The following is a 13285-nucleotide window of genomic DNA, read 5'->3' on the forward strand; positions in this document are numbered from 1 at the left end:
TTCTTTCTTTCTTTCTTTCTTTCTTTCTTTCTTTCTTTCTTTCTTTCTTTCTTTCTTCAGCCGTCATCTGTACTTTGAAGGTGTCAGACAGTTCGCTTCTCATCCAAGAGGCTTCGTCGGCCAACATTTTTTTTTGCTGGTAGCTCTGGCCCTATATCCATCCCGAATGTCCAAAGGTGGCGGTGCCAAACCTCTGCTTTGATCGGTCCTTGCTCTAAGGTTGGAGGAGCAGAGGACTATTCCCTGAGGCTACACTGATTACCCTTTTGTCCTGAATGATTGTGGTCTATGACTGGCCCTGATTGCCCCATTCACTCTGATATCACCTCATCATCATGACTAAGCCTACGTGGTAAGAATCTAAGAAGTCTGTTGTAAGCAGGATTAAATTAAACCTCATACCACCATGGCGATTAAGTGAAGAATTTTGCTGTTTTATAAAAATAGCTTCTTTTACTCCCCTATCAAACCATCCATTGGCTAAAAAAGGCTTAAAATTCTCAGTGACTCCTAAAATGATACCTACTATAGACTACATCACAGCTATTGAATCGGCTATTAGAAATAAACTTTTTTTTTATGCAGAGGCAGAGGATCTATGCATAGAAATATCAGGCCTTCTCAGTAGTGCCAAACCACCTCTGTCTAACATAACATTAGAAGACAGAAAGGCTACTCTAGGAAAGATAAAAATCTTACTATTTTGACAGCAGACAAGGGTAGGTGTGCAGTGCTTCTCAACACATTGGATAATGCAAACAAAATACATCCATCCATTTTCCGCATCCTCATTAGGGTGAGGGCGTGGGGGGGTGCTGGAGCCAATCCCAGCCATTTTATGGCACTCGGCGTGGGACACCCTGAATTGGTTGCCAGCCAATCGCAGGGCACACAAAGACCAACAACCAGTCACTCTCACACTCACATCTAAGGACAATTTGGGGTGTTCAATCTGCCTGCCATGCATATTTTTGGAATGTGGGAGGAAACCGGAGGACCAGGAGAAGAACCACGCGGGCCCGGTGAGAACATGCAAGGGACTGATTCCAGAAGTCCGAACAGTCTTCCAAAAGGCCCGCCTCACCAGGGAACGAGAAGGAGACGGCAACCCTTGCCTCTCCAGGGAACACTTCGTCTCGCCGGGGAACAGCAAGGCGACGGCCTGATGGGAACGAGACTCAGCCTGACATGGACGTGCACATGACACGGCTCGTTGTGGATGTAAATGTGACTCAATTAACACAAACACTCGACAAAACATGGCTCAATGTGGACGTGCTCCTCCGGGCGCAGAGTGGCACCCCGGACAGCAACATGGGAACAGGTCTAGGCCTGACGTGGACGCGGCACGGCTCGTCGTGGACGTGAATGTGACTCAATTCAAACAATCATGCGACGAAGCATGGCTCAACAAGGACGTAGGGTGGAAACGAGACCAGTCCTTTGAACCTGCGGGATCCAGCGGTGAGTCGGGTCTCGGCCTGACGTGGATGAGAAGCAAAACATCCGACACCTTCAAAGAAGTACAGATGACAGCTGAAGAAACCTTTTCATCGATGGACCACTCCTGTACGACTGAGAACTTACACAGACGTGTTGAATGTGATGACAAATTTGAATATCTAACTCTTGACTCTATTGCTGTGTCTGGGCACATGAACTACTTATGTGCTGAAAAGGATGACATCACTCCCTCAGACTGTAATTTCCTTTTCCTACGCTGTAATGCATTTGTTTAGTGAGTAGTGTTTGAACTATATATTTTCCATTCACCCATACATTTTCCAATCCGGGGCAGCCTATGCCAGATGTGTTCAGCCAAGGTATATCCAGAACTGGTTTCCAGGAAATTGCAGGGCACACATAGGAGAACAACCATTCATATTCACAATCAAACCCAAAGTAAATTTATAGTGATCAATTAACCAGTCATGCATGTTTTGGAGGGTGGCAGTCACAGGGTAAGAACATTTTTTTCTGCAATTGAGCATCCATTCGCGCCAGCGTTCACACAACCCAGAAGTAACACAAACTCATGCCACTAAGGTGTGTCAGGGTTTGCAAGGTGGTGATGGCGGGTGCGGATCGCAAAAACAGGCAGGAGGGAGCAGGAGGTTGTTTGACAAATTATATTAAAATAAAGGTCAGCAGCAACAAAATGTAATACATCAAAATCATCTGAACAGAAAAAATACAAAGTATCAAAAGAAGACCAAGTGTAAAAGTCCGCCAAGGTTAAACAAACACATGCACAGCATGCAACAAACATGTAGCAAACAATGAACCGACACCGGATGGTCGTGCCGGGTGTCCTTTTAAGTGTCAGTGATTAAAACGACCAGCAACTGCGAGGCTGCAGGAAGGGCTGACGTCGCTACCCGTTGGTCGCCAATCTAATCGGGACGACCAGCACCTGTGCAGGTGCAGGCGGGGCCGACAGCGCCCCCCGTGCGTCGCCAACTAGATCATGACAAGGTGAGTGTGTATACAGTCAGATAAAATACAATACAATACATCCTAATTTATATCGCACTATCACAACAGATGCTATTTTGCTATTTTTCCCACTGAGAAATCATGGAGGGGTCTGAAATTTTCAGCATAGGTGCATGTCCACTGTGAGAGAGATAAACAAAAAAAGAAAAACCCATAAATCACAATGCATGATTTTTAAACAATTTATTTTTGTGATATAGCTGCAAATAAGCATTTGAACATTTGAGAAAATTAATGTTAATATTTGGTACAGTAGCGTTTGTTTGCGATTTGTCAAACGATTCCTGGTGAAGTTTTTCACCAAGTTGGACACCAAGTTGGACACAAGTTTTTCAAGTTGCACACAGTAGAGCAGAGATCCCGACCCACTCCTCCACACATCTACTTCATTCTTCTTCCATCTGAACACACAAAACTTTCTCCCATGACTCCTCTGTATTATCCAAATGGCCATATGCACAGGGCTTGTCATGAGCTGGTTTTAGCAGGGGCACCTTTCGTTCCGTGCATGATTTCAAATCATGACGTCTTAGTGTATTACCTACAGTAACCTTGGAAACGGTGGTCCCAGCTCTTTTCAGGTCGTTGAACAACTCCCGTCGTGTAGTTCCGGGCTGATTCATCACCTTTCTTAGAAGCACAGAGACCCCACGAGATGATATCTTGCACGGGGCTCCACTCCGATTGAGATGGACCGTCATGTTTAGCTTCTTCCATTTTCTAATGATTGCTCCAACAGTGGACCTTTTTTTCACCAAGCCGCTTGGCAATTGCTCCGTTGGTCTTTGCCATGTTACAAGTTAGTCTGACTGATTCTAGCGGGTGGACAGGTGTCTTTATGAAGCTAATACCCTCAAACCGGTGCATCTGATTCAGGATGATACATGGAGTGCAGGTGGACTTCTAATGGGCGGACTAACGGGTCTTTCAGGGTCAGAATTCTAGATGATACACAGGTGTTCAAATGCTTATTTGCAGCTGTATACAAGAATAAATTAAAAAAAAATCATGCATTGTGATTTCTGGATTTTTCTTTTTAGTTTATCTGTTGCACAGTGGACATGATCACATAATCAGAATCAGAAAGCCTTTATATTAATTATATTAATAGTCATCACAAAGCACAATAATAAACACAACAGGAACATAAAAAACATGGACAGTTGTGCAATCTCAATGACTTTCCCCATGTTTTTGCCCGAGGCTTAAGAATGAGCAGTCGAGAAAGAGAAAGCGAACAAATGAGGAGAATCAAAGATTTTCTGAAAAGTGGGTCACCGTTTTAAACCAACCACTCCACAGCCAAGTAAATGAGAGTGAACGAGGAAGTGACCGTGGGTGTTTTATGGCAAAAGGGATCAATAGGCTAGCAAATGACATAGATAAATCCCAACAGTAACTGGTCTTGACACAAATCGCATCCATTACATGGATCATGGGAACTGGATGTGAGAAATAATGTGTGATAATGTGTTCTCATTTTGTGTGCTTAAAACTTACTTCCAAAAATAACCCAAAATAACCTTAATTTCAGGACAAGAGCCCAAGGAGTGGCAACGGATGACTTCCCTGCATTAATTGACATCAAATGAAATTAAATCAGAATTTGCCTGTTATTCTTTCATATGAAAATTTCCATACGGGAAACATGTTAGGCTTTCCAAGCTTTTAAGCATTTATTTGACAGTGCAGTACTGTAGATGGTTGGCAATCCAGAAGGCATAGCCATTCCCAACAGTTATCATTTTCCAGATTGCTCCAGAGCAAAGTGAACATAGACACGGGTAAACATTTAACAAAAAGTTTCTTGCGCGAAAATACAAAACTGACAACAACAAAGGTCACTAGTAACTAACGCAAGAACAAAAATCACAGGTGATAAGGCAAGGCAAAATAAAGATAGTGTGATAAAAAGACAAGGTAATGGCATTCTAATAACTAAGAAGATAAATAAAGTGACAAAAACACAACTTCAACCAAAATTAAAAAAACATTAACAAGATCCTAAGGAGGAGGATCTCCTAAAGGAGATCAGGAAAATGATCCGTGGGGCCCATTACATCGATCGCCATCGACCAATAGAAATTCCGGACAGGTCCCAAATCGATCACAAAAGTGGTGGAGGAAAAAAAAAAGAAAAACGCTTGTGTGTCTTTCTGCGTATTTGTAATAGATTTGTTGTGTTAATGTACAATGCACCCTAATCTTCGTATCAATCTCCATCCATCCATCCATTTTTTCCAGACCGCTTTATCCTCATCAGGGTCACGGAGGGTGCTGGAGTCTATCCCAGCCAATGAATTGGTTGCCAGCCAATCGCAGGGTACACAGAGACAAACAAAAATTCATCTTTATACATTTAAAGCTATCCATAACCTTGCCACCCCATACCTATCTGACCTTCAAATTTATATTCCCTCTCGTTCCCTCAGATCCTCTCCCTTTCTCCACGTCTGTGTGCCCCCCCCCCCTGCCTGTCTCGGCACAATGGGGGACAGAGCTTTCAGCTGCTCTGCCCCCAAACTCTGAAACTCACTTCCTTCCAACATTCGTAACATCGATTCTCTTCCCACCTTCAAATTCCATCTCAAAACCCACCTATTTAAAAGTGCATTTTCTGTATAGCTCTTATCTCTTGTTTCTATTTATAACTGTCCAGTGGAACCTCGGTTTTCGAACGTCTCACAGTTCGAACAAATCGGAGACCGAACAAAATATTCGAGAAATTATTGCTTCGGCGTTCGAATATCAATCGGTGTTCGAACGCCAATACGACGCGTGAGTGCGTACGCGAGGGTGGGGAGCTGAGCGGCGTACGGGTGTATCGCTCTCTCCGTGACCAACTGTTGTCGCTTGCGGACGTGCTGCGTTTTGCTCTAGCGTTTAATATAGGTGTACGAAGAGTTTTAGCCCCTAATCATGCCTCCAAAGAAAGTAAGTGCTGCTTAAAGTGACAAAAGAAAAGTAGTGCGTACAACTATTGCATTTAAGAAAGAAATAATGGCAAATTATGAAGGAGGTGTGCAAGTGTCTGATCTGGCTAAGGAATACAGCATGGTGAAATCGACAATCAGTATGATATTAAAGAATAAGGAGGCTGTGAAATCTAGTGATGCGACTGTGGGAGTGAGAGCAAGTGTCATTGGATAGATATTTTAAGAGAAAGGAACATCCTGTAGCCGAGTCATCCGTAGCTGTCACGTTCCGAGCGAGACAAGTGCTTACTTGTCGGAACGTAGTGAAATGTTTGGGATCCCAAAGCAGGAGGCAGAGATGTACTACCCAAGCAGGATGTTTATTCACAAATAAAAGAAAACGCAACGAGTAAGAAGGCAGGGGGTGATCCGACCCGCTTACGACGCCAAAAAGCAAATGGCACACAAGGGTGCAAAATTACGCAATCCCGGAAGATGACATACATTTACGGGACGCAGGGAAAATACCTCGGACCGGATACACTCACACATCGAAGGAAGAGTCCAGGTACGGTGGCGAGTTCAGTCAATCATCCGGCATTGGCGAGGTGATCGCGAACCGTATAAATGCCCCGTGTCCGTGATTAGAGAATTGACAGCAGGTGAAGAACGGCCGGGAGAGGCAGCCCCGCCCCCCGCTGTCAACTCGCAAGTCACAGGAGCAAAGAGATGGTTTCGGTGTTCGAACAAATCGCTTTTCGAACAGGGTCCTGGAACGAATTATGGTCGAGAACCGAGGTATCACTGTATTTTATTTATCATATTCTATTTATTATTGTATTTTATTTATTATTTTATCTATGCTTTTCTGTGACTGTAAAGTGTCCTTGAGAGCTTTGAAAGGCGCTTGAAAAAAAGATATATTATTATTATTATTATTATTATTATTATTATAAACAACCCTCTGCACTCACACTGACACCAAGTACAATTTAGAGTGTTCAATCAACGTCGGCGCTCGGGTGACCTGGAGGTCAGGTCACTGTGTGAATCATCAAGTGCTATCCAGTCATCTTCCAAACGCTCTTCCAAGTCAAATTCAAGCCAGGTTGCTGCAGCAGCACGGGCAAAGGCAGAGGCCGCTCGCAAAAGAGCTGAATATGCTCAACTTAAAATTGACATGGAAGTTGAAAGAACCCGCATTGATGCAACATTGAATGCTCTTAAAGAAGAGAGTGAAGCTGAAGCTGCACTGTCTGCAGCAAAGGTACTTGAAGCAGCAGCAGAAAGTGAAAGTGGTTGCGCTGACTTGGCTATCGGACCTCCTCTATCACGTTGATGACTACATTGACGCACACTTCAGCCCCCAAAATGACGACAAAGGGAAATCAGTATACCCTCCACAGCGCCATTTTAAGGACATTTCTCATCATAGCCCCAGCGTGTTGCAGCTTGTAGCATCTCGTACAACCCAGCGTTCTGAGCAACCCCGGGCCACACGGCGGCCAGTCTTCCCTCATGCCAATGCTGATGCCTTCAGATCCCACTCACCACAGGGCAACAATGCAGCAAGCTCTCCACGTAAAGTCAGCGACAGGCTTACACCAAGGTCAACAGATATTTCTGACCTTTCTGCCTTTCTCGCTCGTCGTGACCTTCTCACAACAGGGTTCAAGGTGTTTGACAATCGGCCTGAGAACTATATGTCATGGCGATCTGCCTTTTGCAATGCCATAGACGGCTTGAATCTCAAATCCAGTGAGGAGCTAGACTTACTTACCAGGTGGCTTAATGGGGAGTCACTTCACCATGCCCAGCGGATCAGGGCAGTGCACGTAATCGATTCAGCGGCTGGACTCGACAGGCTATGGCAACAATTGGAGACGTATGATTCTCCCGGGTTACGTTTGAATAGTGAAGCTTCAACTATTCAAACGTCTTGACAATGTGCATAAAATCTCTCCCAAAGATAGCCGACGTCTTCAGAAGCTTGCAGACCTTCTTCTGGAGGTGGAAGCCGCAAAGAACGAAGGTTACCTACCTGGCCTCAGTTTCCTCGACTCATATAGAGGCATAAATTCAATTGTTGAGAAACTTCCATACAACCTCCAGGAAACATGGTTTACTCAGGGTACCCAATACAAGAGAGAGAACCTTGTCCATTATCCGCCATTCTCTTTTTTTGTTAACTTTGTGAACAGTTACGGGGAAATGAAGACGGATCCCAGTTTTACCCTTCCCGGCTCCAACACAGGTCCCTACAAAGATGAGAAACCTCCCACCAGCCAGTGGAAGGTCAGGACTCCCATCTCTGCTAATAAATCTGAGGTTGAAGCCCCCAACCTTTCAAGTGGTGACAAGCCTCGCATAGACCCGGAAAGACATTGTTCCATTCACAACAAGTCACGCTCTATCAGGAAGTGTAGGGGTTTCAGAATGAAGACTCTAGAAGAGAAGAAGAGCTTCCTTAAAAAAAGCATTTCATTTGTTTCAAATGCTGTATGTCCACAAACCATAGAGCCAAAGACTGTAAGACTGCAGTTCGCTGTTCAGAGTGTGACAGTGATCCTCACCTCTCAGCCTCCATGATGGTCCAGCTCCCTGGATGGCAAAGGAGGCCGTGACTTCCGAGGGTGATGGCGGGGAGCAGGCTGAGAACTCCACTGTAAGTACATCCAGCTGCACTGGTTTGGAGAGGGCTTGCATGGAAAGTCATGTTCCTATATATGCATGGTCAATGTGTATCCCAAAGGATACCCTGAACAGAAGAAGAAAATGTATGTGATGCTGGATGACCAGAGTAATTTGTCACTCGCCAAGTCCGCCTTCTTCGACATGTTTAACGTTCAGGGAATGGTATCTCCTTATACATTGAAGACATGTTCTGGCATGACAGAAAACAGTGGAAGAAGAGCCACAAACTTTGTCATAGAGGCTATTGATGGTGGAGTATCCATGGTACTGCCAACACTCATTGAGTGCAATCTGACACCTAATAATAGAGAGGAAATACCAACTGCAGAGGCTGCTACACATCATCGCCATCTCAAAACCATTGCTAACAGGATAACACCGCTTGATGCCTCAACCGAAATCCTTCTGCCGCTTAGAAAGTGAACGTACGTTAAAAGCATTGTGAAAAGAGGAGTTCACATGGGTTGTATTGGATGACGCAACGCAAACATTGCATTGTGCAAAACGACGAACAGTGTATGGACAAACGACCAACTGGCGCAAAATCATCAGCAAGGGATGTTTACGATAATTTAAGCAAGGGAGCTTTTGTGGTAGGTACATCCTTCAGAAAAACCTTAATACTTTGCAACAATGTTTTTTTGCGATTAGTTGTCTTACTGTGTTTCAACTTGTGAAAATTGAGCAGGCAACTTTATGGCCGGGCAGGCAACTTTTCAGAGTTGTCCGCCCAGGTGTCCAGTAACTTTTTGTCATGAGTTTCAAGAACTTATATAATATATGACTGGTGTGGCTCTGGAGGGAAGACCCTCTGATCCACTGCTAACTGAAACACAAACCAAACAGAGCTCTCGTGACAAGAGCAGACATAACTGTCCACAGACTCCTTTTGTTCTCCTTCTGTATGTGAACCTACAAATAGTAAACAGCAATGGCATTTGAAACATTTAAAATGTGTCTTCATTTGTGGAACAAATCTGATGTTACAGAGTAAGTGAATGTTAGGTCTGCCTGGTACTTAAAGCTGCAGAAATTATTCATACAGAAACTAGATCACAGTCCTCTGCAGTACACAGCAGATGCTTATGCTAATTTTTGGGTGATGTTTCTCAAACATCATAATTACTATTAGGGCCCACATGCAGAAAACGGATTAGCGTATTGCACAAACATCAATAATAAAGCTTTGCCTCAAATGCCATCGCACTGGGAACTGTCATAACACTTTTCTTAGTCATCTGTAGTTCAATCTTCTAATCCCGAATTTTGCAGCAATTCAGATCAAATGACATCCTTGTGAGCCATGTTGTTGTTGGCAGGAAGTCTGCTACAGCAAGAGTAATGGACCAGTACAGAGCAATGAACCTGTCTATCAATAGGTATGAAAGTCATTGTTAAAGGGGGGCATAAGATTGCCTTTCTTGGCTTGATAATAGTTCATCTCTGGAGATAATCACAAACACTGCGATGCTTGTGTCCACCTGATAATCCTCCTCAAATTGTTTATGTGTTCCCCGGCTAAAAGAATAATAATAAAAACAAATAAATCAATAACTTTATAGGGCTTTTTTGGTGAAGAGAGATAAATTGGATGAATTTCATTGAACTTGTTTGTCTGTAGAGATCAGAGCGAAATGCAACCAGTAGTGTAATATCAATTATTCAAAGAAGACGACGCATTGCAAGTACAGTTTTAACATTTCTTTTTTCAGAAGCTGTCTGAAATAATTTGTCTGTGAAAAAAACACTCAAGCTTGTTTAAAAGGAGACAAGATTAATGCCTCGGCACTACAAGTGCATCAATAATGTCGAAACTCTAAGTTATTTGTAAACCTGAACAGTGGAAACTTGCGTAGGTTCGAAATGGGGGTTTCTCAGTAATTCTTAGATGAGATTAAAAATATAGATTAATTACATCAATTAATTAAGACTCCAATTATAATTGATCACAGAATGTTTTTGATCGCCTAACAGCATTAAAAAATATGAATGATGGAACATAAACCCATGGATAGGTGGGCTGCCCGTAATTCTGGTGCAAATTAAAACACAAGTTACAGTCTATAAATAAATAAAAATCTTGACTGGATGTGTAACGGAGTTGTGCACTTAGATTATTAAATTATGAAGGAAGTGACGCAACGGCGCACAGTGTGGCACTATGTCCCGCCCATAGTTTCCAGAACAATCTCGAGGAGATTCAGGTTAATCACAAGACGAAACCCATGCGACTTCACCCATCCCTTCTGCCATACTGTGTTGCAGAAATAAAAGAAATAAAAAGACACATCCACGCGTCTCGTCTTCATTAATACAGCAGCATCGTGGAGATGAAGACAGTCACTGTTGTGACACCCGTCACATTGGTGCCGTGACCCGGATCACAAGTGACTCTCCACTTCGGACCGGGACCGCGATGCTGCACAATGAAGACGCTGTGCAGTCCCATCACTCGGTGGACGGTGTGTCGACCCCCGTTTTGAAAATACATGTAGTGTGTTAATTGTCTGACCTGCTGTTTTGCAATTAGTGTGTTTTTTTTCATGTATGTGTTTTCATGTGTTAAGTCTAAGAATGAGCTCCTTACATGTAACAAGTAGCACACCTTTGAGTGTGTTGGTAGAGGCTTCCCAACCGTGTAACAGTTGTATAGTGCAATCCAGAGTGGTGTAGGTTGTACAGAGGGGAATGGGCAGGTTCAAGCTGAGGCCACTTATGTTAGTGGGGACAGAGTTCCTTCCCAGACCCAGTGCAGTGCATCTACGACGAGCGCACAGACAACTGATACACCAGCAACAGATACCTTTCTCCAGTCTGTCACAGTTATGTAGTGCTATGCAGGGTGATGTAGTTTGTACAGAGGGGAATGGGCAGGTGCGAGCTGAGGCCACTTATGTTAGTGGGGACAGAGTTCCTTCCCAGACCCAGTACCGTGCATCTCCGACGAGCACACAGACCCTGACACACCGGCGACAGATCCCTTACTCCAGTCACCTGACGTAGTTGGTCAGATGAGTGACATAATTAGACAGCATTTTTGTACATCCTTGCCCGATAACCTTGTCTATTGTGCCTGTTGGTCTTTCTGTTGTCTTCCGTGTGTATGTTGCCTCACTTCTGCATAATTTAAGGGGGGTGTATGTAACGGAGTTGTGCACTTAGATTATTAAATTATGAAGGAAGTGACGCAACGGCGCACAGTGTGGCACTATGTCCCGCCCATAGTTTCCAGAACAATCTCGAGGAGATTCAGGTTAATCACAAGACGAAACCCATGCGACTTCACCCATCCCTTCTGCCATACTGTGTTGCAGAAATAAAAGAAATAAAAAGACACATCCACGCGTCTCGTCTTCATTAATACAGCAGCATCGTGGAGATGAAGACAGTCACTGTTGTGACACCCGTCACAGATGTATGCAGAGGATGATGATATACTTAGCGATAGTAATACCTAAAGTATGCAGGTTTTTGTTGTTGTTTTGTTTTGAAGTTCAGGAAAATGGTGCAAGAGGAGTTGGAAGGGACGAATTTGCATTGGGTGGAGAACCAGCGTGAGTCCACTGTGACTCGAATCGCAAAGACAATAGTGGTGATTAGGCCAGTAATTTTTATTATTTTGAATTCATACTTGACTGGGGTCAATATCTATACTATACTATATACTATATATATATAGTATAGTATAGTATAGTATAGTATAGTATAGTATAGTATAGTATAGTATAGTATAGTATAGTATAGTATATCGGGAGAAGGATGCTGAGTCTTGAACTGCCAGGCAGGAGACCGAGAGGAAGACCCAAGAGGAGGTTTATGGATCTTGTCAAAGAGGACATGAAGGTAGCTGGTGTGAGAGAAGAGGATGCACAAAACCGGGATAGATGGAGGACATTGATTCGCTGTGTCGACCCCTGAGGGGAAAAGCCAAAGGGAAAAGAAGAAGACTTGACTGGGGTAAATATTTGTTGTTTAAAGCAATGCTCTGTTGACTTTGTAAGAGAAATCCAGAATGATGCAGATTGAGTTCAGGACCATGGACAGCATTTCCACACCCTGTGACTCCTGTTTGTCCCTATTTGGATTATACAGAAGAACCAAATTTCCATGTTATCGTGATGTCTCGTGCCTCTGTCACTGAGCTCTGATGAACCAAAGTCATTTCCTTACCTGCTGCATTAGCCTCGGCAATACTTGAGGTTACACTGACTCGTAACTTCTGAAGGTCTGGGAGAAATAACAAAGTTTTATTGAACCCAGTTTTTTAGGTAACATACTACACTGCTCTCAAAGTGAATCACAAAAGGGTAGTTTGATTACATCATTGTGTGACATTTAAGATGGCATTTAATGTGTGGTTGGAGTAGCACTACTACTGGAGGAGTAGCTATTAAAAAATAGGCTTTGTATTTGGAATTTGGTGTCAGGACACTGTGTGGTGAATATCTCTCCTTTGTGTGCCTGCATATGGTTGCCTGTAAATTACGTTCAAACAAAATTGCTCATTTGAAGGTTCAAAGCAATCACGAGTACCCAGAGTGAAGAGCGAGACACTCGGCATAAAAGCAGGCTCTGGTGAGAGTGACACATCACAACAAGGACGACAGAGAATGCTACTCTACGGGACTAATTGATGAATTTCACTGAGTGCTTAATGACGCTGTCACTGTGCTTTTCGGGAGCCCTCTTTTTTTTAATGAATACATTCTGCATGAAAGCATGAGTGAGGCTGCGGTTGGAGCTTGTTGATTGTCACTATTATTTTTTGCTCTGACAACCTCGTGCGAGTGCAAGTGGCGTAGGTGTGCTCGCGACAAGGAACTTGCTGTTCATCTGACAGCTCCACAATACTGTCGTCCAGTCAAATTCACGTGATTCAAATGTGTGGAAATGGCTCACAAAGTGTTGATACTTCCTTGTGCGATTGAATTCACTCGGAACCATCAGCAGCTTTTCACGTCTCATTGCAATGAAACCAGATGGGTCAAAAATGGCATAATGCCGCTTGTGGCTGTGGAAAAATCTTGACCTTTTTCTGGAGGCGGGCCAAGGTCTTACTGCGGTCAGAACAGCGCTGTCCTCTTCTGTGTCCATATTGTTGGCAACGGGACAGTGACCCACTGTACACCCACCATTTTCACACAGATCAAATTCATATGCTGAGTGAAATCTCGATTGAC

General features: G+C 43.6%; 1 protein-coding gene across 7 annotated transcripts in view; it reads left to right on the forward strand.

The window, feature by feature from the left end:
* Positions 1-13285, forward strand: part of LOC148892020 (potassium voltage-gated channel subfamily KQT member 5-like) — a 104487-nt gene that overhangs the window by 61744 nt on the left and 29458 nt on the right. Inside the window, exons 1-2 of one of the 7 annotated variants that reach the window (XM_089005502.1) lie at positions 1503-4819; positions 7930-8076. The exons of 5 other annotated variants lie outside the window; for them this stretch is intronic. In XM_089005502.1, the coding sequence (XP_088861628.1) occupies positions 8048-8076 (29 nt within the window). In that variant the 5' untranslated portion in view covers positions 1503-4819; positions 7930-8047. Of the gene's footprint in view, positions 1-1502; positions 4820-7929; positions 8077-9434; positions 9485-13285 lie in introns of those variants that run through there. One more of the 7 variants, XM_089005501.1, reaches the window with a different exon arrangement.

The sequence above is a fragment of the Hippocampus bargibanti genome, linkage group LG10 (assembly GCF_051943395.1).
Source record: "Hippocampus bargibanti isolate YZ-2025 linkage group LG10, ASM5194339v1, whole genome shotgun sequence".
NCBI lineage: Eukaryota > Metazoa > Chordata > Actinopteri > Syngnathiformes > Syngnathidae > Hippocampus > Hippocampus bargibanti.